At 40.7% G+C, this 27259-nt stretch overlaps 1 protein-coding gene across 1 annotated transcript in view; it reads left to right on the plus strand.

Annotated features, from left to right (window-relative positions):
* The first annotated feature begins 804 nt into the window (after positions 1 to 804).
* Positions 805 to 27259, plus strand: part of LOC147692318 (solute carrier family 22 member 6-like) — an 80071-nt gene continuing 53616 nt past the window's right edge. Inside the window, exons 1-5 of the mRNA XM_086938567.1 lie at positions 805 to 1293; positions 5466 to 5569; positions 8551 to 8705; positions 13931 to 14099; positions 15889 to 16012. Of these exons, the coding sequence (XP_086794693.1) occupies positions 892 to 1293; positions 5466 to 5569; positions 8551 to 8705; positions 13931 to 14099; positions 15889 to 16012 (954 nt within the window). The 5' untranslated portion in view covers positions 805 to 891. The remainder of the gene's footprint in view (positions 1294 to 5465; positions 5570 to 8550; positions 8706 to 13930; positions 14100 to 15888; positions 16013 to 27259) is intronic.

Below are 27259 nucleotides of genomic sequence, written 5' to 3' on the forward strand. Positions count from 1 at the left end.
CACATGTGCAAATTAGCTATATTGTGTAAACTGTCGCAATCTATATTCCAATGTACTGTACATCTTAAAAGATTCATATATATATACACATTGAATAAATATATGTTCTATAAATATGCATTCCATTAAAAAAATGTATACCTTTGCTATATACAGGTATTGTAAAAACCATATAATAACGGCTTTCTACAGATCGAACTACAGTACATTTTTATTTTGACTGGATGATTTTAACCACTGTATTCTTGTGTTTGGGGATTTCTAATATGCAATGTTTGTACACCATATTCTCTGATTCTCTGATTACACATCTGCCTTATTACTAGGGCCCTAAGATATAATGCACTTGGAATAAGGCAGACATGACCCATTGTGATTCTGATTAATTGACCAATCCACAAAGCTCTAAATCAGACTCTGCGTCTTTATTTGTTTGCATACTCGAAAATCAGATAAATATCCTGTTTCCCCTTCAAGTGAATCATGACACAGCAAAACAAGTGTGAACCTCTTTCATGTTGGAGAGGGCTTGTCTCTTAAACACTGTTCATCAGTAGCCACAAAATGAGATGTCTAACAAGCAAAGCAGCTGAACTTTCACCTTGGCACTTCCGCTGTTTCTGCCCCATTAAACACGTTTCCTATCACAGAGTTAGCAGGATGTGTTTAGAGGCGGATACAATTAATCATGCTACTCAGGGTTACCTCAGCAGTTTATCGCTCAACTCTTCAAGCCAGAAGTGAATTTTTAACACCTGGACCAAGCTCTCTGGTTATATATAGAGACTGCTGTCCACTACAAGCTAGAAAGCAGTGCCCATATCCTCATTGCTGCTAACTTCAGTAAAGCCTTCCTAAAATATTTCTTTCAAGCTTGTGTTGCCAGGCATCATGGCTTTTAGTGACCTTCTGGAAAAAGTAGGAAGCATGGGCCTTTTCCAGGTCCTCTCTGTCGTGTTCCTCTCCATCCCAGTTCTAATGATTGCCAGCCACAACCTAGTCCAGAACTTCAGTGCAGCTGTGCCAGAGCACCGATGCCAGATTGATGTGCAGGTCAACAGCACTGCATTGAACTTGACTGAGCCCCTGGAGGCCACTGACCTCCTCAAGCTCTCCATCCCTCTGGGTGCGGATTTGAAGTATGAGAGGTGTCAGCGCTTCCAGGCAACACAGTGGCGGCTCCTGGGGACCAATGCTTCTTTGCCAGCAGCATCACTGGATGTGGCAACAGAGCCCTGCAACGATGGATGGGTGTTTGATGATAGCATCTTTGCTTCCACAATTGTTACTGAGGTATGGCTTGGTTGCAAACCTTTATGCAGGTAACACAAAGATACTTCTTCCAATATTTGATTTTATGATGCCAGCCGTAGTGTCGAAAGGATGCCATGGGGGGGGGGGGGGGGGGGGGCAGGACAGGAAAGTGGTAATTATGACTGATGTTGTGTAGTAAAATACAGCATTGTCAGGGTTCGATGGGCATCTCAGCACTCTTGGCTTCAATGCCACTGCACCTATTGCACCAAAAGTAGCTAAGCCCTTTGATGCGAGGCAACATGAGAAGTGCAGAGGGAGCTAAGAATCTCACACTAAAGGGCATATTCACAGTATCAATAAACAAGTATACAATGAATTATAAAATGAATGTTGACACACTGACAAGGTTGGAAATTGTGATCTTCCAGCTCCGGTATTCAAAACAGAGAAAAGTACACTTTTGAATCTTTAGTAGGTATGGTAATTTAGTGCTCCTTCCGATCATCAGATCTCCAGATTTGAACGACTCCTCTTAATATATTTGCAGTTTGTCACTTGAGGTTACTTTAGCAAAAATGTTGTTTTCATCTATAAAAATACATTCCAATCATAGAAAGTCTATGAAGGATAGACATGGAGGGCAATTTGGCATACAGGATATACATCCCGATTTAGAGTGTGGCGGAGACTGTACTCTATGGCTGTGATGGAGTATCCTCTCTGCCAAACTGATGAATCTTTTGCTAGGCCAGCCTGTGTGAGTAACTAACTGGAAAAAAGCTTTGTTCCCACTCCAGACAAAGAGGGAAGAAATTGGTTAATTTATATTTTAATTAGTGTGATTTGAGTTTCACTGATATCCATGAATTCTTTGCGAAAACCATAAGTCTACTTAATTGAGCAGGGCCACCTGGATATCAGGAAAGTGCTTGCATGCTAACTAACATTTTAAACTAAGAAGAAAGTCTGGGAGCGAATATTGTGACATGACTTGTAAATTTATTAGTTGACAATTACCAGGCTAAAATGAACAGCTGCCACAGACTGAGGCAAGGTTAGGAGAGGGGTACCTGAAGAGTCAGTAATAGGAACATTACTTTTACTAAAAAATGCTGGGTGCACTGTAGTAGGGCAGATACAGTAAAAAGTTTAGACGTGCAACAAAACAATCTGTGAGAGACTAGAATCCCTTGCTGGTGTTAATGTTGTGATAAGTAACATCGACGAATACACATTCTAGCTATTTTAATACAACAATTCAAGTAAAAGTGCACGTGGTAAACATTTGGATGGAAGTATCTCTGATAAATATCCACGCAGAATGTGTAAATAGTACTGCGCGCCATCCAAGTTATAAGTAGGTAAATTGTGTCATTAGACGATAAGCAAATTCTAGCCCACATAGTGATGAAATACAAAGATGGTCATCTTTTTCGTGAATCAGTCTGCACAGAAGACATCACTGGAAAAATGTGTTTAGATTCCGCACAAAAAAGTGTAATCTATATTTGAATTTATTTATTGGCCAGAGAGATGGGAATTTGATAATTCCACTTTACAGTATACTAGTATAGCATATGTTATATCAGTTAGGTGATCGTAAAAAGAAGCTTGAAATTGTTAGTCATACTAATAATTAAAAAATTCCAAGTTTTATCAAGAATGGGCCATTTATAGTTTGCTGAACTTGCAAATGTAATTTTGTTTACAAAATCTATTAGCAGATGCCTGGCAGCTTGGTACTATCTCTCTTTTCTAAGAAAAGTCAAACCGTTTCTTCCTGAGATTGATTTTGATGCTGTTTAAGGTCTTTTACTCTAACATTGTATGGTGGTAATGCCCTACTCTATGGCCTCCCATATTTAACACTGGCGCCTCACCTCTTAGTGGTCATCCTGCTTGCCACACACGTCCCATTCAGGGCCTGAAGAAATATGATCACTTTACCTCCAACCTCGTGGACATCCATTCACTCCCATTTCCAGCCCACACCATCTTCAAAACTAGTGACATCATTTTCAAAGCAATCACAAGCAGCACCCCCACTTATCTTGCAGACCAGCTCACCATCTCTGGTAATTTCCAGCACACCCAAAGCCAGAAGACTAACCAACTGCAGACTAAGAAATGTAAAGTAGAAAAAAGAAGACAAGATGCATTTTTCCAACTAAGTAACTAGCATCTGGAACAGCATCCCTGTACCCATCTGGACTGCCCTAACCCTACTCCAATTTAGAAAAGAGTTGAAGACAAGACTCACCTCTTTCAGAGAACACTACATATCAATACATTAACTGTCCGCAGCTCAGCTCAGCATCCTCTACTATTATTTGTTGACTTTAAGCATGCCTTTAACAATGTACAGCACTCCCCTGCCTTTTGACAATGTTTTCACTACAGAACTACCAAATACATACACACACACACACACACACACATACATATATACACACATGCATACATACTTAAAATAAAAGCCATAGGGCATAACGTTAAATTAAATTAACATTTTAGCTTTCAAATTTATAAATGCATTGAATTTATTGATCAAAAACACATCTAAATATCACTTAATTTGTTTATTCTTAGATGCACGAATAATCTTTTTAAAATATAAGCATTTATGTAACTTTACTTTAAAAAAAAATGAAATTACATTTATTTATTTTTTTATACAGCAAAAACATTCCATCTGTTCAGAGTAATTCATTACAGCCCCAACCCCACCCCCCACCCCAACACCAATCTATACAACCCGGTTATAAACATAAAAAGTAGGGTATCTGTTACTGTTCACTGGTATATACAATACTATTATACATATTTCAAAAGAAGAGAAAAAGAGAAAAGAGAGAAAAAAAAGATAAATGAAGAATGAGAGAAAAAAGAAAAGATGGAAGAAAAAAAAACTTCTGTTTTCCGCAGAAAAAGAGATAAAAGAAAAATCAATAGGGCTTTTCTATATTTAAACAATCTAGGGAAAAAAACAGTCCTATACAGTCTGTACATTTACACCATCTAACCATTTCATTAACGGTTCCCAGATCTCCACCCCTTTCTTTTGTGCACGTCTACCTTTTTTAACATAGATGGCCCTATCTAAATTACATGTGGCCAACAGCATGGCCTGCCATTGTGCGAACGAAGGAGGGTTCAGGTCTTTCCAATGTGAGGCCAGGCAGATCCTAAAGATGGTCATAACAACAAATATTAAAGCGCCCCCTGCCTTGCTACTGATAGTTTCGAATAGGCCAATCATTATGGTTGTTGGGGTGAGTTGAATATCTAATGCCAGTACTACTCCTAGAAATTGTTGTACTGCCTTCAATAAAGGTTTTAAATTTGGACATGTTGCAAACATGTGTACCTGGTCTGCAGAATACTTGGAGCATCTGGGACACATTGTTCCCTTTCCAGTTCCCCATTTCGCTATTTTGTTCGGGGTGATGTAAAGAAAAAATCCAGTCTTATAGAATTGGGCCTGGAACTTAGATGACAACAGGTATTTATGAGCAAGGCTCAATGCAAGACGAAAAGTGTGTTGAGGGGAGTTCAGTTTCAGTTGCTATTTTATATCTGAAATTAATTTAAATTAATTTAATTTATCTTTTTTTTTTACTACTTAATAAATATACATTTTGTACTTTAAGTGGGATTTTTTTCAATTTTCAGGTTTAACATTGTGGCCATCGCCTGGGGAACTGTGATTCTGCAGACAATTTCTTAGCATACAAAATCAGCCTATGTGACCTAACTTGTGTGGAAGAATTTGTACTTGGTGGATTGCTGGAATGCAAGGCCTACTCAACCTCGACCCACCCAATCTGATAACCCCAGGCATTGATAAAGCTAGCTATAATTTGCTCAAACCTGCAAAGACAGACATGCACAAATGCTCACATGTGCATGTCTGTGTTTGCACATAAAGGCTAGACCTATGGGCTTTGCAACATCCCAGTGTGATCATGGGCCACCGGTCTGCGGTGTAACCCTGCTTCCTCACTTGTCCAAAATTCTGCCCACCTGGGTAAACAACTTTATCTCTCTGTCCCTCAGTTACCTATTTTACACTATTGTGAGTGCTTAGTGACATGCTAACCCTCCATTAAGTTGTATTTATTTATAGAGGCTAGATCTACGTAAGCTGAAGGTGTCGTTGCTCGAAGCCACTAAGTTTTGCGTGTGTTTTATTTCATTTCCTTTCACAGTGGGAACTGGTGTGCGACCTCCGGCCCCTCAAGGAGATTGCCCAGTCTCTATTCATGGCAGGAGTACTGGTGGGAGCAGTCGTGTTTGGCGGACTCTCTGACAGGTGGGTACTGCACATATAGCCTCATGACCTCAGCAGCAGGGTAGGCAGAGGCCTACTTTAGCACATTGTGGGGAGTGGATGTAAGTTTCATATTTCTTAATAAACGCAGTGGTGCACCCAACTAAAAAACAGGTGCAACGAGTAGGGAGGGTGTTGAATAATCAGGAAACATCAGTAACAATATGAGGTATATTTATTAGCAGCACGGCAATCCATCTTCATGTATCAGAGTCCAGCTGTAACTGACTCTCCCATCCAACAACATTACAGTTCCACTAACATGTGGAATATAGAACACCATTGAATGAAAACATGTCGCATGCAGTGGCATATAACCATACTACTTAAAGAGATACACAATAAAATGAGAATATAACAGAGGGTGTTGTGAGTGAGCAGAGTACTTCAAAGTTTTCGGAAGGACAGGGGTTTTGGGGAGTCTTAGCGAGGCAGTGGAGGGAAGGGAAGGAAGACATTTTGAAGAGAAAACAATATTCTTGAAGTTCTTCTAATGCTGTCCAATCCCTGAGCGTGAGAAGAGTTGTCAATAAATAAATTGGCGAGTTGAACACAAAGCATAGAAACCGTGGCACCGTCTGGTTGAAGGTACCAATTCGAATGCGGTAGCTCAGGATGTTGAACCTGTATCAGTCATCTGTGTTAACCTGCGTGCCCCCGTGCCCAGTGCTAGTAGGATAGTGTGCCAGTCATGCATCCGATGCCCAGTGTGTGTCCTCCGGGATATTTGTGTTTGATGGTACTTTTTTGATATTACTTGAATCTAACTTGAAGAAACAGCAGGAACTTCACTCAGATCATTTTAGAGTCTAAAGGGGGATCTTAAATGGGAGGTGCCCTACATAGCACATTAATGTGAGTGAGTGGTCCTGTCCTGTTGAGTTTGATGAACGGTTGACTGGACAGCATCATATATAGTTCCTTTGTATTTTACATCAAATATTTTACGTTACAATAGTTACACAATCCGAGGTCCTGGGAGATATATCGATTTGCACAACATCACATGATTTAGTCACCTCCCAGCATCTGGTAGAGTGGATTAAGAGCAAAAAAGAAGTCACATATAAACACATTTGCCAAATAATATTCTGCCAGTTTGAATAGTCTTGCTAAAGAAGGACAGCTTGATAGTCTGAGGAAATGCATGTATGATGGGTTCTAAGCACTGCATCTGTCCTCACCGCCAAAACACAGAAGAGCTGCTGACCAGGACACCATTGGTATTTCTTTTCCTCTCCTCTCTATCAGCTCAGAAACGATACGGAGAGCATGTCTGTCTGCGAACCTCCATCCATGTCCCTTATTAAAAACAAAGCATTAAAAACAACTTTTGTTCAGTACAGAAATTACAAGAAGCATTGTTTAAAAATGTGAAATGTTTTTCAACATCTCCTCTTGCAGAACCGATACATCTCCTCAATGCATTCAAATTTCTCCCTTTATTTCTAGTGCTTCTTGGTGTTTGAGGAAGGTTGAGGTGATCAAACACTTCACAGTTTCATAGGTTCACACTATCATACTGCATGTCCTGTGTGTGGAATCTGACATAGACACTAGTAGCACACCAGCTGGTCTCTCAGGGCCCTACTGTTAACATGAGAATACATGTAATCAGGGGGTGACAGGTCCTACCCCTGAAATAAGATGCACTCCTGCGTACTCACTCACATGACCGTAATCACTCATGTTGATATTGACTCATTGGTCTAAAACCAAACCTTTAAGATCACACCTCTACTTTATTTGCTGTTCTATCACAAAATTGATGCCTTAAAATTGACCTGCCCATATATCAAGCGCACAATATTGAATAACAACATATGGTCATGTTACGTAAGTGCATGAATAAGAATAGTAAATCTATACTTTGTTGCATATGCTTACTGTCACAATATGTTTGTTGTTAATGTGCGGAAGTTGCTATATGTGCAGGTGATTTTATTGACCTCGAGATTGCGACCTGCAACCCTATGATTTACATACCTCATTCATGATCGCGTATCATAATATGGTGCCTTTGAAATCAGCTTGCAAAGATGCCATAATTGCAATATCACCTACTACAATATCCACAATGTAAGCATCTGAAAGGAAGTATAGATTTACTATTCTAAAAATCACATCCAATTATCTTGAAGATATGGTGGTAGTGAATATAATGGATGTGATATCAATGCAAGTCAATATAAAAGACTCAATGTAGTCAATATATACTACTCTCCTTTATACCGTCTTCACACTTTTCTACCCTGCAAAGATTTAAGTAGTTGCATACTTTGTTGTACGTTTTTTGTGATTGACACTGCCGATGGTGCTCTTTTGGCTCACTTGGACTGTTCCACGTCTGCATCTTTATGGAGATGTTGCCCACAGAACTTGACATGGTGCTCCAGTTATAAAATCAAAATAGTACACTGAACTAGACACAACAGACATGGTGCCGCAGAAGGAACTCCAGAATAAGAAACAAGACTCAAGATTTACTTTCACCCCCGCCTCTCAAAACATTAGTCAAAAGACAAACTCCATATCTGAGCACAGTACTCCAGAAGTGGTGTCTATATTTGGCATATGTTTCAAGTGAGCTGTTTAGGACTTGACATAAACCTCTAAGGTTGTACCCATCACTGTATACATTACTTCTGATAAGATTTACAGAACTGGACCAAAACTCTAGGTGAGGTTTCAAAAGGTATGCAGTGATAACGCACCTTTGTTCTACTGGTTAAGCCTCACTCTATTTTGTCCCTCATTTTCCTGGCTCACCACACTGCCTGGTTTCGCTCCTTGGGGTTGCTGACGTCTGTAGTTGCACCAACATCAGAATACCAATTTAGAGATGGAAGCTAAAACGTTGTACATGTAAGGCTATTTGTGATTAAGGGATGTACCTAATAACTATCTTTTGCATGTGACAACCATGCACCCAGCAGATGATCACCCATGTTTTTACAATTTAGGTTTGGGCGCCGATTTGTCCTACTATGGTCTTTGCTGATGATCGCAATCATGGGCACAGGAGCTGCTTTTGCCCCAGACTTCATATCCTACTGCATCTTCCGCTTCCTTAGTGGCGTTGGGCTCTCTGGACTTCTCTTGAATTACATTTGCCTAAGTGAGTATTAGTACGGAAAATGGAAAATATTTACTGTAGAAACTTGCAAATTTTGGAGGAGAGTCAAAAACAGGATGGGCCAGACTGGTCTGATCGATAAAAAGGAATTGCTAACAAACTCATCCAATTATAGTCCTATCTCAATTCTAGATGGAGCAGGTAAGATTTATGGATGGGTTCTTTTTAACTGTATACAAGAAAGGGTGGATGAAAAAATATCCCAGCAGATAATCAAATTGACTTAGGAAGGGTTTCGGAACAATTGAACAGGTAATGCACCTGTATTTCATTTGCCCGTAATATGTAAAGCAAGGAAGAGTCTCCTTGTTTGTAACATTTATTGACCTTAAATCAGCTTTTGATTTGGATAATAGAGATCAATGATGGCTTACATTGAACCAACAAGGGATAAGCTACCCACTACTGAAAACACTGCAAAGTCTACACTCTAATCAGCACAAGTGTGCAATGGTCTGAATAGAGAGATTACTGATAGATTTCTAATCCTCTCAGGTGTGCGCCAGCCATATGTATTAACTCGTCTGCGTTTTTCGTTATTCTTGCATGACGTGGGCCCATATCTGGAGAGCATGCATGTGGACAATCTAAAATTCTGCAGCAGAAGGATCCTTGTATTACTGTTTGCAGATTATGCAATTTTGCTTACATTGAAGCTCTCTTTGCATAAACCCCTAAAGGTTGTTATAGACTACAGACTACTGCACAGAAAACCAGTTAAATGAATGCATGAATTTTATTGTGTGATTACTTAAAATCATTACAATATAAGATTAAAAACACTTGTTGTAGATTCAAACGTCGTCAAACTTTAAAATCATAGCAGCAAGAGGGTGTGTAACCAGCTAGTGCTGACTGTATGATTGTATGGTTGACCTATAAAAATACAATATCACCAAAGTCCCTGGGGAAAGCAATCTTTGCTAAATAGACTTTTGTTATGGAGGAGCATCTCTAACTGTTATTGCACAGAAAAGCAGCTAAATGCTAACTTATCGAAAATTAAGGTTGAGATACAAAAAACTATAAGGTGGTATATTACTGAACCACACATGCATTTACAATGCATGCCTTTACCATGCATTACCTTTTCCATGCATTTCCTTTACAATACGGTCTTTAACCATGCATATACCTTTACCATGAATGTCTTAACAATGCAGCTAATCAGATCGCTTGCTCCTGCAGGGGTAAATTGACTTAAGGAAAAAAAAAAGCTTCCTGGGATTATCAAAACCTACAATTTATTTTAATTGGGTACGAGGGACTACCGCGATAGCAGCTTTTTAACCTTAATAACTAAAAAATTGCTGAACGGATTGACACCAAATCACAAAAACTAGGTTCATTATGTTCAGCAGTTTTTGCTGTAGCCTTGTCTAAAGAAGGCTTTGAAAAATGCATCGGGATTTTGCATTTTGGGGGCCACCTTTTTCTGTATATATCTATACTAATATAATAAAGAGAGAGCCCAAACCTTTGAGGCGGGTAATCTCAGGAACTACAGCACCAATCACAACACCCAATACAGCGTTGGAAAGGGCAGTTGCAGCAGAAGGACATAGGCTATGCAGACGCCCACCATATACATTTAAAAGGTAAACGAACCGTACCAGCAAAGTAGTCCCTTGTGGGCGTGTCTGCGTTGTGCTGTGGGCGTGTGCTGGGGCGTGATAAACGCTGGGGGCGTGTGGTAGGTTCCGCTGTTCATGCCATGTCTCATATCGTGTGCTGTGGGCGTGTGCTGGTGGTGTAGGCGTGTGTGGGGCGCGGGATTACGGAAAAAAAAACGAGCGTTGTGCCCAATATTTCATTGTTTTTTCTTCCCAGGTTCTGTACATTCTACCCTGCTCCCTTTAAATACCCCTGCACCCCATAATCATAACCCACACTTACTCCTTAAAATGCCCCAACACCCTTAAACACTAACCCATCTTAACCCTATAAATATAACCTGTACCCCAAAACCCAAACCTATCCTTAAACCCCAAAAATACCCCTGTACCCCAAAACCCAAACCTAGCCCTGAACCCTATAAATACCCCTGTACCTCAAAACCCAAACCTACCCCTGAACCCTAAAAGTACCCCTGTACCCCAAAACCCAAACCTAGCCCTGATCCCTAAAAATACCCCTTTAAACCTCACTACCAATTCACAATCTTGGTGCAGTACCATTTGTTATCAAACCACTTTCTAGAAATGTTAAAGGCTAGATTATAAATATAAATATGGTATGAGTAAAGCGCCCATTATAGAAAGTGCAACCTGTTCATGCAGAGAGAAGTGCCAAAAAGGGCTGATGGAGAATACAACATATACATGCAGGAAAAAGTGGGGAAAAGACATTACAGTGCAAAACCAGATCTCTTACTCTTTGATGTTAATTTTAATTTTCGTTTTTGTTCATTTCAGATATATACCTTACTTCTTTAAATTGAGGGGCAACCCCCAAACTCTATATTCTTTTAAGAACCTTTACCATCCCAACCCTAAACCCTAAAAACACCACCACCACCACCCTTACCCACCCCTTCATCCTAAACCCAACCTTACCACCCTCTAAAACTACCCATTCCTAAACCCTAAAAACACACTTACCACCCATACCCCTACCCACTACTAAACCCTAAAACCACCTGTATCACCCAAACCCTAAAAACACACATACCACCAAATACCTCTACCCACCCTAAACCTTAAAACACCCTTACCACCAAATAACCTTACCATACCCTAAACCATAAAACCACCTTTTCCATCATATACCCCCATCCACCCCCTACTCCCTAAAACACCCTTACCACCCTAAAGTGCTACCCATCACTAAACCCTAAAACCACCTTTTCCCCCATACCCAACCCTAAATCTTAAAAACATCCTTACCACCCTTTATGCCTTAACCCTAAAAACACCCTTACCACACAATACTCCTACCCTCCCCTGAACCCTAAAAACACCCATATCACCCAATACCTCGCTGAATTCCAACATATATTTTATATACGTATATTTCCCCACATACATATATATGTATATATATATATATATATATATATATATATATATATATATATACATATACACTTACTTTAAATACACTTGCCTTACATTGTAAAGGCATGCGTGGTAAAGGTATAGTCGTGGTAAAGTCTTGTTTTGTAAAGACGTTGCATGGTAATGGATCCTTTGTAATGGAATTGCGTGGTTTTGACCATGTGGTAAGTGCTGTTTCCCCCTATAAGGAGCTCTTTCTTCATCAGCAGTGAGCAAATAGAGCGGGTGAGCAATTTTATTTGTGTGTATGCACATTTGCATGATAAGCCGGTCTGAAACCAGCATAGAGAGAGAGCCATCTTGGGACAAGCCACATCTGCTGTTATTAGATGCAAAGAAAAGATTGTGAGTCAATTCTTGAACTCCCTCTTGCATGTGCTAATGCAGTAGCTGCGACTATATACAGACGAAGTGTGGGGCTACTTAGATGCTTCCATTCTCGATCAAGTAGAGAGTAGATTTTTAGGAACTTTGCTATTATTGGACCCTGTCACTCCCCTGAATGCTCTCTAATTGGGACTGGGTTTCATACCTATTGCTGATATTATTACTCTTGCCTCAGTTTTATATTGGCCTTTGATTACGACCATGGCGATATTTGTTTGCCTTTGAAGAGGGAGGTAATTACTTCAAATGGATCATTTAAATTGCCTTGGTGGAACCATGTACAGCATGCTTTAATGTTGCTTGACTTTGATACCATAAATGAAGATTATTCCAGTATTGGCAGCAAAACAGTTAAGAGAGTGACAGAGATGTTCCCCTTTGAGAATGTTTGAAACAATATTTTTAAGAGAATTGCAGTGGTTCCCTGGACCACTGCCTGCTCTGAAAAAAAACATATTTTGAAACATTTTCTTTTCATTTTAAATGCATAACATTTTCCTTTAAGGAAAAAGGGATGCATTTTTAGAAAATGTATTTATTTAAAAAGAAATCACAGACAGGGTAGTCTGTTGACCCTAGCAGGCCACCATCCCTGTGATAGCAGCAAATCCTAGTGAGTCATAAATTTCGACCTAAATCATTAGTATTCATGCGGTAGGTCTATTTGCGCTGTTTTGGGAATAGGGGCTGGATCATCCCTGGGTCCATTAGTAATAGCAATTATAAAATAGTGATTCACAAAAATCGCTATTTGGTAATCAATATTACTGTTGTTTTTACATCTAGCCCTAAGGGGCTTAAGCCACCTGCTGCAGAGATCATTGTACATCTAGCAAGTCTTGGAGAATGATACTGACTAGCAACCAGAAGTTGCATGTACTAAAACGTAAACCAGTCCACCTGTGACTGTATCAACGTGAGAGATTTTGGAAAGATCTATAAAAGGTCCTGAACTAATTCCATGAATAGTTTGCAGAAGTCTGAGATTGGTGGCAGATATTCCTAAAGACAGCTAAGGCACTAGGAGTAAGGGTATGAATGAGAGATCAATGAATTATCCTGGGCCGTAGGATAGGAAGATACAATTAGTTAGAAGAAAAAGAACAGTGTAGTTTGCATCTTTGCAGATGATATCAGCAGCCTGTGCTATGCCAACCGAGCTTCGGGAGAGTCGGTACTATATTAAGTCACACTGTATTACCTTGCCTCCAAGAGGGCAATAAGTGTGGATATGTTGCAGATCAGTCCTAACACCCACAGGAAGAAAGAACAAACTGTGATATGAGACGAGATTTGAGCAATGTGGTGGTCCCTCACACCAGTTATTTATTCGGCGGAGCCGCCTGGTTTAGCCTTAACATATACAAATGATTTTAGGGTTTATTCATTCAATACATTTTCCTTTTCAAGGGCACATAATGCTGCTTTACCAGAGTTGCGACAGCAGATTTAGGACTCGAACTACTTCACAGACAGTACCCCCGAACACAGCAGGATTTGTTGAATCTCTAATCGCCATAAATTGATAGGAGTTTTTGCTGAACCATTTCTCTCTGGGCGAATCATAAAGCATTTTCCATCCTCACCTAATGATAGAAAACGAACTGAGGTAGAGATAAATGAGTAGAGAGTACTGAATTACAAGACCTTTTCGTCATGCCAACCCTTACTATCTCTCAGTCTGTGTGATCCATATTGGGATTCATTCTGCATATTTGATTTGTTCTCATGGTATTGTCTGACTGCATGTTGTTTTTCTTCAAGGTCTGGAATGGGTTCCAACGAATTTCCGGGCCATCGTGGTGTCAGTTCAGGGTTACTGCAGCACTGGGGGTCAGGTGGTCCTGGCAGGCATGGCATACTGGCTCAGAGACTGGCGCTGGCTGCAGCTTGCAATCTCTCTTCCCTTTTTCATCTTCTTCCTATATTCATGGTGAGCTAAGTGCCTTTAGTTTATAGGAATCTGTCTGTGACACCTGTACCATTTGTTGCCTATTGACACCCTTGTTGCTGCTTTTCTTGCATCCCCAGTCTTCCTTTCATCATCATTTAACAGTGTCCACTACCATGATTTTATGATACTTAGTTAAAGTCAAGATGGCAGGCAACGTAGGCTGTTCCGTTCCCTTACTGAGGGACATCACCTTGTTTTCTAGTGCCCGCCTGCAGATAATACCCCTAATGAGTACCTCCAGTGCTGGTGGCCCATGCTCCCCCAAGGAGAATATCTCAAATCAAATCTTCTTGCTTAAAGAATCTTTCAGATGTCTCTCTTCCACGCTGTGGATCGGTGTACAGCACGGGTTAATCAGAAGCATCTGCTGCTGCTCATGCATACATGTAGAGAAGACCTTCGCCTGCCTTTAATCCCTCAAGGAGCAAAGTTCCAGCTGCTCATGTCCATCCAGAGAGCATCCTAAACTGACAGTGATCGGCTGCGCATGCACCTAGGGAAAACAGATTGATGTCACGCATATTGAGAAAATCCCTAGCTGCCCAGATGGCCATAGGGAAGCATGTTTAGCTACCTGTGCTCACCTGATATCAACTCATCAGCTGGGCATTTGCGGCCAGAGAGAGCATCTTCATCTGCCCTGTGCCTCTTTTCGAGTGCATCCTTTGCTGCCCATGCTGCTCCCTCAGGCAGGACAGCCTTGGCTGTCACACATCCCCTGAGAGAGAACGTGTTTAGCTGTCCATACTCAGGAAGAACAGATTCATCAGCTCAGGCCCACCTGTGGGAAACACCCAGAACTCGCTGCGTCCATACCTAGGGCAGCTCTTAGACTGCTGATGCTCCCTAATTGAGAGCATCCTCAGAGGACTCTGTACACTTAACGAGATCTACTTCCGATGCCTATAATCAGTCATGAAGGCCACTGTTAGCCCCCAATGTTCACTTGAATCTGTACTGATGATACCTTTCTTCACGCAGGACTCTGAAGCAGTGTTGTTTTTAATATTTTTCCTGATCTAATTCAAGATGGCTGCTGTGCTCTTAACAGCAATGAGATGGTAGGCAGTCTTCTGACAAGGCACTTCCTCATTCCAGCTCTCATGGCCGTACAGGCTCAGGTCCACTCATAAATGTCCCACATGGTTATTTCAATAGTTCATATTTTTGTATTTTATGCTGTCCTTGCCTGTTGGTTTCTGTCTGAGACTGTAGGTTCTGTGACATGGGCTGTATATAGGTTCACTCTCCCTTACTAATATTATGATGACTACCTTATAAGGGTGAAACTTTATGGATGATATTACCAATGAGAACATTTTTCAACAGAGCACATTCACGTACCATTAATTTGAAGATTTTGTTAGTTAAGAAAAAGATATCACTGGGATAACTTCCTTGATTTACATTAAGGTTATATCTAAACATGTTGCTTCCTGATGACTTGATCCGCACCGTTTTAAAACTATAGCATCTGCTTTTTCATAGCAGCAGGATGCATCATCCAGCAGGCTACTGTATTCAATTTTTTTCTAAGCACATCTTTTGCGGTTCAGTGGCCGAAGTACATCCTGTAGGACTGAGCACCCTGCCTTCCCTGCTTCATAAGTGGGGCGATCCTGATCAAGTTGTTTTATTTGTCTATGCATAAGTCCCCTTAATGACCCAAAATTAGAATATGTAGAATCAGGTTAAACACAATAATAAACACACAATAGGAAAGTCCTGACATTTTTCTGTAACTGTTCTTTCACCATTCCTTTGGCAGGTGGTTGCCAGAATCAGCTCGTTGGCTGATAGTGAACAATAAAACCGAGACCGCCCTGAAGAACCTGCAACGCGTTGCCCGAATTAACGGGAAGAAGGAGGAAGGTGATCAGATCTCATTGGACGTGAGTTGATATCCCTCCATTTTTGGTAGAGGTTGGGGGAAGATGGAGTTGTTTCATTTACCAATATGCCAATGACACGCAATTCTATCTTTGAGTGTCATTATTAAGTGAAATTTACTTTCTGGGGAACTGTCTTAGAACTATCTGATAGAACCTAATCTTTTCCTAAGATATGGAATCTCCAAGATTCATTTGCTCTTCATTTCATTTCCTTGGGTCTCATATCTGGTTGATTCTTGGCTTTCCTTTCTGTCTTCACTGAAAGTGTCCACAGTGGAATATCTGGGTTTTATTAAACACAGCTATGCTTAATTTTCAAGCTCACATTTATAAACTGGTGTCTTTCTGCTCTTTTTTGGCATCTTTGTGGAAGAATCAGACTTTTGCTTGCTACCTCTGACTTCCTTTGTGGTTTAATCTTCAGGAAGCTCCAGAACAGATGGCGGTAACATGCTGCTTTTGAGGGGGTCCTCCTTTATCACTGCTCCTACTAAAGACTGTTCCTCGCTCTAAAGCTGGCTTGACAGTTGTTTCTTTCCATTTTGATTGCATTACTCTTTCTGTCTCTAGTACTCTGCTTAATCTCTCACCTTTGCATGTCTCTCAAAATATACTGTATTACTTTCAACCCACTTGTCTTGTTTCACACTAAGAATCAGTCCTCAAAAGTCAAGAATTCAGGTTGGTTCAGGAATGTCCATAGCTTGTAAATCCATTTTTAGAGATGCCAAGATTCTATAGCTATAGCCTGATTTTATCTCTGCAAACTCTCATGTTTGGAATGCTCTTACACTGAGGGTTTTATTAATCTTCCTCTCATATTCTTCCATAAAGAAATATACTTTTAGCACTCAACACATATTGCATTAGGAGACAGGATGGCTGGGTGGGTTAGCAGAGGACTTGCGTTTCCATTTCAAGTGTTTGCTGTTTTCATTATTGTGTATGTTAGCGGAAGAGCAAGTTCCAGAGTTGCCTGGTGAGGATCAACTAAGCAGAGCATCCAATTTTAATGCTTCCGAGTTGCAAGTGGTGATGAGGTTGCCACAGGAGGGGACTCTCTTGTGCTAGTAATGCTTGAAGTTGTCCATGAGGAAGGTGAAGATTATTGTTAATAACATGAAACTGATATATCTGGTGATGGAGGGCAGAGTGCCTTTACAAATGTGTGGACATGGGCCTTATAGCCTTTGTAGGATATTTACCACTGTAGGCCAACAGCAAGAGATTATCCATGAATAAGGTTATTGCCTATTTTATGCCTTTGGCCAGTCAGAATACAGTTTAGAATAGGTATTGAATAATGTTGGACTGTCTTGAGAGTTATGCTTGCCAAGAGATGGCCCTTTTGAAAGCTTCCCTGTATTTGGAAAGTAGGTAATTTTTCTGACACTTTTTTATTGAGATACGGTCAGGGATTACCATTTAACACTGGAAATGGCAATAGAAAGTTTCAGGTTGTTTGGGACTGGCTGGTGGAAAAGGATCTGTTGGTGTGGGACTGCCCTGAGGCTGCCTGGGTTTTGAAAGCTAGTGATGCATCAGTAGAAGGCTTGGATCATTCGTTTTTTGATGACTGGAGAGAAGGAGGACCAGTAAGTAGGGGAATGCTCAGATAAAGAAACTTGCTTGGAGAAGAGATGGATATGCAAGTTGTATTAGCAGACTGCTTAGTCTTTGATGGAGTAGAAGGCAAATCTTGTTCATGGGGTCCTTTGAGCCATTTGAAGAATATAGAGCTGATGAAGCTCCAGGTCCTAATAGCCCTTGTCAGGGAACTTTGACTTATCGTCGCAGAATATTATGCATGCTTCCAGGACTCATCTCCTTCTGAGCTTGCAAAACAACCTCCCAAACCTTTGCCTCCACCTCATCCAAGGCCTTACACAAGACTACCCACTGTTTAAAGGAATGCACTTGTGAGAAATTGGGTTGTTGGTTGAGGGGAGGGGAGCCTACTCAAGCAACAGCCACAATTATTGTCATAGTAAACCACAAAAGGTCAATAAATTATACTGTATTTAATCCTGTGGTACCTTGGGTCAAAAGCAGTCAGGTTTAGCTCACAGGCAATGTGTAAAATATTTATGCAGCACACAAACAGTAATGTGAGAACACAATACTGAAAAAACTCACACCAATTAAAAAACAGAGTAAAATGTAATAAATGATTTGACACCAAAACAACAAAAATTCAATCAGTAGAACCAGAGGAAACATTTTTAAACGTTTTAGTGAAAAATAGTACATAAAAGATCAGTGTGCCAACCACGGACATGTAGTCAAGAAAAACCAGGGCAAAGTCGAAAGTTATGGCTGACCACAATGGAGGGTGGTTCTGATACAAAAAGTGGTTTGGTCCCGGTCTCTACTTACCTTCTGACTTAGAAGAATTTTTGAGGAAAAATGTCTGAGATTGTTAAGGTCAGCAGAGCAAGGCAACCAGTGGTGTCCAAGTAGGAGACGCCACTGCCGGGGATCTGCAGGACAAAATTGTAAAGATTTGATGATCGGACTTAGTCCCTTTTTTGGAAGTTGAAAATCTCCAACGGGACAAAGCTGCAGACTGTAGCCAACAAGTGCTTCACAAGGTCGGATACTCTTTCTGCTGAAAGTCGCTGAACATGATTTGCTGCTGCTCAGAACAATGTAGCAGGAGCTACTGCTAAGTCAGGCCAACAGGAGATGCACCTTGGGCAGATCAGTGAGCAGGTAGGTCCCGGTTTCCTCTCAGTTAGAGCACTTTTTGGCTGAACATTTTTAAGTCCTAAGTTCTGGATTTGGGCTATGTGGGCACCTTTAGCACCACTTCCGAGGGCCCAAGACTCACTCAGGCTGGGTCCATGTGTGGGTTCACGATGGTTACTGCCTTTTCTCTCCCTGAGGCTCAGATCAGGAGGCAATCCAAATAGTCATTGGAGTCACTCTGGTAGTCCTGGGTTTGAGGAGAAAAGCGGGTTTCAAGCAGCAGGGCAGACCTCCGAGGGCATAGGAAAGGCTTCAGGCTGCAAGGCAGTCCTCTTGGTGCAGTGCTCTTAGAGTCCTCCCCAGGTCCAGAAGTAAACTGAAGAGTGGGTCTGAGGGTCCTAACTGTATTGCTGGTGCCAGACTTGAAGTGGAAGTAACTTCCTGAGTCTCCACCTCCCCTCCCCCCCCCAGAAGTGTATGGAATTTCCTGCCTCCCTGCCCTGGTCCCATGATGCCTGGAGTCACAAAGGCTAGTGTGAATGTCTTTGTGAGCTGAGGCAGGGTCTGTACAGGGCAAGTGGGTCAGTGCACAACTCCACCCCCCCTTCTTGTCAGGAAGGCTTGTCTTGCCAACACCCCTCCCCCGATTGTGTGACTGTCTGGGGGGAATACACAAAGGCCAACTACACCTAGTCATGCGACCCAGGAACCAGGCTGAAGGCATCAAATTGGAGGACAAGAAATGCCCTATCTTATGCCTCACTAAGTGGCCTCAGAAATAGGGACTCTTGCATGATTAACCAGAAAAGGTCACCTGGCTATCAAAAGGGTAAAGAGGTGACTGCGACTGTGAAGACTCTTGATTTTATTGTGCTATCTGATGATGATGATTTTGCCCCAAATAGATTTTTCCTGTTGTATCTTTTGGCTCAAATAAACTAGTTATAGATGATTGAAGCAGTGACATAAAACTAGCTCAATTACTAAATGTGTGCAGTGAGAAAAAGCAATGGTTACCATTTAGCCACTTGTAATTGTCAAACTAGTAATTGAAAATTGTGAATTTTCTTATTTTGAAAGGGGTTGATATAGTTCCGCACCTTCCAAAATCTTGTAGATCTACGCTAAATAACTATAGTGATGCGAACAGGTATTCCCTCTTAGAGAAGGACATTATCTCGCCTGAGGAGCTGGCGAGCACTGCAAAGCTCACTGTAATTTCCTGCAAAGCAGGGAGTAGAAGGGTTTCACTTGTAAAGCAGGAATTAATTTCTTAGCAGCATGATTTTGCTTCAGTGGCAGTGGTTGCCAGGGGCCCTAAATGATGATAAGGATTATAGGGCAGCCCCATGTAGTTAATATATTTGACAATCATACTGATATCTTGTCTTGGAACTTTGAGGGCTGCTCCAAAAGTGTTGAGAAGGTTTTAAATCTTGGCCCACTAAACACACAGATAATATGTATACAAGATACCCGGGGTTCTGCAAAAATTTAGTTTAGGTGGAAGCTTACTTTGTTATTAGCTGCGCCGCAAGAAATCTAGAAAAAGGCATGCTAGAGGTGGCATAGCCTCATTTTTTAGCACAATTTATTCATGGACTTATGAAGTGTTCTATCACCTTTTGAATTGTCTTCATTGCATATTGTTTTGTAACAATATAGGGAGAGATTATTCCATGCCCCAGTTTATTTTGGTGAATATGTATATATACTGCTTGATAAAGAGAATGACACACTCTTAAAAGTTGTTTTTGATTTTGGCAAAGGAATTGCAGAGAAGGACAAGACTAGCAATATAATTTGGGTTGTTGACCTTAATGCAGCTATCTCAAATCATGCGATAAGACTTTACTGATGATGAAAGAGAAGAAGCAATGAATATTCCAAGGGTCTCCTGCCTATTGGGATCGAGAGTAAGTAAGAGAAGGTCACTACTGCTGGAATCATGTAGGGAGTTAGATGCCATCATTGTGAATTGTAGAATAGAGACTGATGTTCCGGCTCGTCTGACTCATAGAACATGCAATGCTTCCACGATAATTGATTACATCATAAGCTCTTACCCTGCTTTTTTCCTTATAAAGACTGTGGCAGTAATTGATAATAAGTGGAATGAACATGGTATTCTTTCTTTCACCATTATGGGTAAATCTGAGGCTATATCCCAATGGCAGATTGGGGATGAAGAGCATATAAGGATATGGAAAAAAAATTAAGGGCTTACTCAACTCTCTCAGAGAAGGCCCGCATTGAACCCAAGATGCTGGAGAAGATTCTCAATAAGGGTTTCACTCTTAATAGATTGATAAATAAACTGCAAAGACACCAAATTATTTTCCATTCCTAGGAGCGTAATGTAAGATATGAAGCCACAAACTTGTAGATGAAAGTTCAGGTTTTATTCAGAAGTAAGATCCCATCCACAGGTGGACATGCAGCCAGCATCAATGTAAGATAGCAACTGCTAGTGATCAAAGGATAACATTCCATATGAGAATCCAGTGCCTCATGACATCAGCGCAGCTATGTCATGAGGCACAGACACACAGAGCCAGGATGCCACACATCTCCCTTCTAACAATAAGAAGAAAATCATAAGGGAAAAGTAAACAAAACTGAAACATAAATCAAGAGAAAACTAAACAATGCTAAAGCATAGATCACACAGTGACATAGTCTTTCAAATACTTAGGAGAATGAGGAACCCTTGCAGACTTGCGAAGAAGTGGAGAAGACTCAACTCCAGGAGTTTGAGAATGACGATTGCAAGAAGCCTCCACAAGATCATTGCTAACCACCACTACCCTGTTCAAATTCCAAACACGATGATCAGCAGTTTTGATGGCGTTCTTGAAAACTTTGATGACACGAATAGGCTTCTTAAAGGTAGCAGAAAGAGCCTTATTGTTTTTGCAGGGATTCTTAATAAGTACCCAATCTCCCACTTTAACAGGTGTGACCTTAACAGAATGTCTCTCATCAAACATCCTTTTTCTAGACTCAATTCTAGAAAGTTCACGCAACATCCACTCATCAGAGTCATCACGAGGAGGTGGTTGCAAGTCATTGACCCATGCCGGTACCACAAGGGTATTAGGAGTGCGTGATCTAAAAAGTTCAAAAGGAGTCTTTCCAGTAACGGCATGGGGAGATAACCTGTAAACCTTAACCTTCTTAAAGACATCTGTTCTCCAATCTGTGCCAGCAGACTTAGCCATTCTAATAGTCTCTTTAAGGACACGGTTAAATCTCTCAACCATACCGTTGGTTTCTGGGTGGTAAAGGGAAGACCTTTTGTGTTTAACTCCTTGCTCTAACAGAAAATTTTCCATCTCTTTAGAGACTAATTGGGGACCATTATCTGTGAGGATGGCGTTAGGGATGCCCTCTCTAGCAAAAAGTTTAGTTAAAAAATCCACCACATGCCTAGTCTCGATACCACGAGTTATGGCAATTTCTGGCCATCTAGAAAAGAAATCAACAAGAACAAGAACATACCACTCACAACCAGCTGATGTAATAGGCCCCAAAATATCCAAACCCACTTCTTTCCAGGGCGCATCCGGTCTGTCCCTAATCACCATGGGTTGGACTTTAGGTTTTGCTACCTTCTCACTAAGAGCACAGTCAATGCAATCCCTAACTTTGCGCTCTACTTCCAAATCCATATTTGGCCACCAATATGAGCTCCTTAAAATCTCCTTAGTCTTAGAGATTCCTAAATGACCGATATGTGCTAAAGACATAAGCTCATCCCGAAGAGCTAGGGGTGGAACCAATCTAGTTCCTCTAAAAAGTAATCCATCTTGTTCAGAAAGCTGATCCTTGACATGCCAAAATTTCTCAAGACCTTCATTACATTTGGGTTTAATCTTCCATCCTGTCATTAGGAGTTTAAGTACCTCTACCAGAGTCGAATCTTCCTGAAGCATCTTCAACCACCTCTCTTTATCGATGACAGCCTCTTCTACAACACAAACCATCTCATCATCAACATCACAATCTTCCTCATCCTCAACCTCAGAACTGGGAACAAGGCGGGACAAAGCATCAGCCACTTTGTTTTCTACTCCAGGTAGGTACTTTACACTAAAATCATAATCCTGTAGACCAACAACCCATTTTGTAATTCTACCAGACACCGCATCTATACCTTTTTTCTTTAAAATTTCACAAAGCGGCTTGTGATCTGTCCTGACCTCAAAATTGGTTCCCCACAATAGGTTTTTAAGCTTCTTGACTGACCAGTAAACAGCAAGAGCTTCACGCTCAATCACTGAGTATCGAGTTTCAGCTCCCTTTAAACTCCTTGACAAGAAAAGAATGACCCTCTCAAAGCCCTCAAATTTCTGTACAAGCACCGCACCTAAACCTTTCAGGCTTGCATCAGTAATCAAAATAGATTTCTCAGAAGGATCAAAACTGCTCAATTTCGGAGCAGAAGCTAGCCTCTCTTTGATGACCTCAAACTCACGCTGACATTTCTCTCCCCAAATGAAATCTACACCCTTCTTCAACAAATACCTCATATTGGCACACAAAGAGGCAAAGTCTTTCACAAACTTGCTATAATATTCAGCAAGTCCCAAAAAACTCATCAACTCTTCCTTGTTCTGTGGGGGAGACATCTTAGAAATTGTAGAGATCAGATTTTCCTTAGGCAAAATTCCTCCTTCTGTAATAGTGTGACCTAGATAATCAATGGAAGTTTTTCTAAATTTACACTTCTCAATCTTGACAGTCAAACCTGCATCACACAACCTTCCTAGAACAGCAAATAGCCTAAAATCATGTTGAGGATTATCCATGCCAAACACAAGAATGTCGTCCTGATAGACTCTAACACCATGTAAACCTTTTAAGACCTTCTCTAATGCCCTCTGAAAAACCGATGCGGCTGACACTAAACCAAATGGTAGTCTAACGAACCTAAAAGTGCCATAAGGTGTCACAAAAGAGGTTAAGTCTTTCGAATCTTCTTCCAACCTAATCTGATGGTACGCGGACCTTAGATCAATGGTGCTGAAAATTTTAGCACCTTTAAGTAGCATAAGCATGTCCGCAATCTTGGGTAGAGGATAATGATCAGTAACCACACACTTGTTGAGTTCTCTTAAATCAACACAGAGACGGAGAGAGTTGTCCGATTTCTTGGCTGCGACAATCGGGGCAACCCACTCCGTTCCCTCTACTGTTTCTATAATGCCTCCCTTGACCAGCTTATCAAGTTCATCTTTAACTTGTTCTCTGACTGCTACAGGTACATTTCGCACTTTGCAGCAGACAGGTACAGCATCCTTCTTCAAGATGATGCGATGACAATAGTCATTAAGACATCCTAAATTTTCCGAAAAAACTTTAGGAAATTTGGCTTTCAGTTCACTAGTGAAATCATGAGAAACTAATGAAACAATTTGAGGTGTGCAGGGAAAGGGCTGTTTTAGAAGAATAGGAGGTGTCGAGTTCGGATCAAGCATAACACCCAAATCTTTGAGAGCAAACCAGCTTATTATGCTATCTCCTTTTTGGGAAACATAAATTTTTGCCTTGGCTAATCTATTCTTATAATTAATCATACCTTCAAAAACCCCAAGTAGTTTAATGGGTTGACCAGCATAACCAAATGGTCTTATATCGGGGCGTAAGAGCTCAAGTTTATGTCCCAACTTACTCAAAAAAAAATCTTTTGCTACAATAGTAATTTTTGCCCCAGAATCGAACAAGACTTTGGTGGGGTAACCTTCCACCAAAATTTCATCACAAGGGGAATTCTTTGCTTCCTCAGCACTTACAGTTTGAATATAAATTTGCCCACAATCTAGGTGTTCATCTAGATTATCTTCATTTTCAAAATCATAAAATATTTCATTCACTCTACCTCTATAGTTTCCCCCTTTACAACATGAGGTGAAGTGTCCTTTCCTTTTGCACTTACCACAATAAGCTTTCCAACCTGGACATTGTCTATCTGTGGCAAAATGCCCCATTTTACCACATCTGTAACATCTTACTTGGGAGAAATCCAAACTGTTCTCCTTTTTTTTATAAGGAATTTTGTTCGAAACATTTTCATTTTTAGAATCTTTTTGCTGATTTTCACCTGTTCTAGCAGTAGATTTCACAACATTCACAATTTCTTTCGTGGTTTTGTTGTCACCATTCTTTTTGATGACTTCTACACATTTAATAGAATGTTCTATCCTCTTAGCAATAGTAAGAACTTCCTCTAAAGAAGGTTCATCCTTTTGCCACAATTCTTCTCTCACCTTTTCAATATAACACCCAAGCATGAACTGATCTCTAATATGCTCATCAAGACTTGCCCCAAACTTACATGAGGAAGCAAGTTTCCTTAAAGCTGTAATATAGTTCTCAATCGTTTCTTCTTCCATTTGTGTTCTTCGACCAAAATGATATCTTTCTAAAATCGTATTGACTCTAGGAAGATAATGCTCATCTAGTTTTGCAATACAAATTTCATATTCATTTAAAGTACCGTCATCAATGTCAGGCAAATGATCGAATACCTCTTGTCCTTCTGCCCCCAGACAATGTAAAAGTAATGCTGTCTTTCTTTCAGCACTTAAACTAGAACCACACACCCTTGCATACCTTTCAAATACTTTGCGCCATTTTTTCCATCTAATAGGTGGATCTCCAGGTGAGGACAAGAAGAAAGGGGGGGCAGTTACATTTTGCATGTTGAAAGAAAGCAAAAAAAAATGAACAAGAGAAGTAAAACAGGAACACAAAAGAAAATATATGAGTTAATTGTGTGTGTGTCACAGTAGGTGGACACACAAGAACAGCTTCTAGTGATAATGCAGTCAGTTCAGTGTGTGTGTATCACAGTAGTGGAACACACAAAAAAAAAAAACGGCTTCAAGCGAGTGTGTCAAAGAAGGTGGAGAAATTGTTGAAATGCGGAGTAGAAAACAGTACCTTAATATATCTGTGGTAAAGTTCTTGCAAATCGCTGAAAAACGGAGTTAAAACAGTATAATTTGCCAAAGTAGTATTGAATAAAGTTGGATCCCACGGAGTACCTCAGGAGAGTAGGTTTTCCAGTTAAAGTTTGTAGAAGCAAAGTCCCAATTTCCAAGTAAAGTTTGTGAAAACGTTTCTCCTTATTTTTAAAAAAAAAAATATTAGAGGTAGGTGTTGAGATCTTTTCTTCTTCTAATGAATCCCATCCTCGTCGCCAAATGTAAGATATGAAGCCACAAACTTGTAGATGAAAGTTCAGGTTTTATTCAGAAGTAAGATCCCATCCACAGGTGGACATGCAGCCAGCATCAATGTAAGATAGCAACTGCTAGTGATCAAAGGATAACATTCCATATGAGAATCCAGTGCCTCATGACATCAGCGCAGCTATGTCATGAGGCACAGACACACAGAGCCAGGATGCCACACATAACACAATCATAATCCGTCTTAAAAGGAGGAGAATGAGATGGTTGATAACACAAAAAAATGAAAGATTCTGATAGGACATGGGTAGAAATTACAGAAGCTGTAAAACAAAACAATTGTAGGTCCTGCTGGAGTATCACTGGTAATGCAGTAACAGCACATGTAAGCCCAAAATTAACAACATCTTGAGTGTAGATTGGAGTAAATATATCTCAGCCTTGTGCACCTCAAATAGTTCTGGGGCCTTTTAAGGGATCAGAACCTGTCAAAATCCAGTCCTAGACCTGAGGTCGAAGTGATCCCTCCCTGTACATCTAAGCTACAAATTAATAACACTGTTTGATCACAGTTGGGTGTGCATATGTTGACCACATATACTGTCCATTTACTTAGTAATAAGCAAATATAGATTAAGGTTTTGATCAACGGTAACCTGCCCTGGTCTGAATCCGTATTGTATATCAGACAGAACAATTTGTTCACTTGTCTAAACAGTAAGATGATCCAATAGTACCCAAACTATGATGTTTACCTCATAATCCACCAATGAAATAGGTCGGTAGCATGCTGTGTTTGCTCTGCTTTTCTTTTTAAAAACCGGCAAAATAAGAGAGTGATGCAGTGAAAGTGGCTCACAGTAGTATTTAGGTGCTGAGGCAACAGGGGTGCCCACAGGTCAACTAGCCATTTACCGGAGGGAAGGATTAAAATAGTTTTTTTCACCTTCTCCCACCGAGAAGTAAACCTCAGATCCTCCTGGATAGGGCGTGTGGTGGATTCTGTACCCTCAATTGCATAAATAGCCCCAAAATGGTCAGTCCAAGCGTGGGCCATGATGGTTAGGGCCCGATCAGACAGCTGCTTAGAACTAAACAAAAGGTGGTTCAATACCGTCCAGAAGGCTGCACTGTCCCGAGTTGTGCTAGCCACTAATAAGTTCTCCCGAACCTCCTTTTTTTAAGTACCTTTTTCATTTATTACTGGCCGAGCTATATACAGCCCTAGCCTTCCTTACCTCTTCTTGATTACAGGTTTTTTTTGTGCAGTATCTCCAACAAAACATTATGTGCCCTGGAACACCTCTTGTCAAACAATTTGCAATGAGGTGGAGAAGACACCACCCTGTCCTGGTGAGGGCAG

The sequence above is a fragment of the Lissotriton vulgaris genome, chromosome 9 (genome assembly GCF_964263255.1).
Source record: "Lissotriton vulgaris chromosome 9, aLisVul1.2, whole genome shotgun sequence".
Classification (NCBI taxonomy): Eukaryota; Metazoa; Chordata; class Amphibia; order Caudata; family Salamandridae; genus Lissotriton; species Lissotriton vulgaris.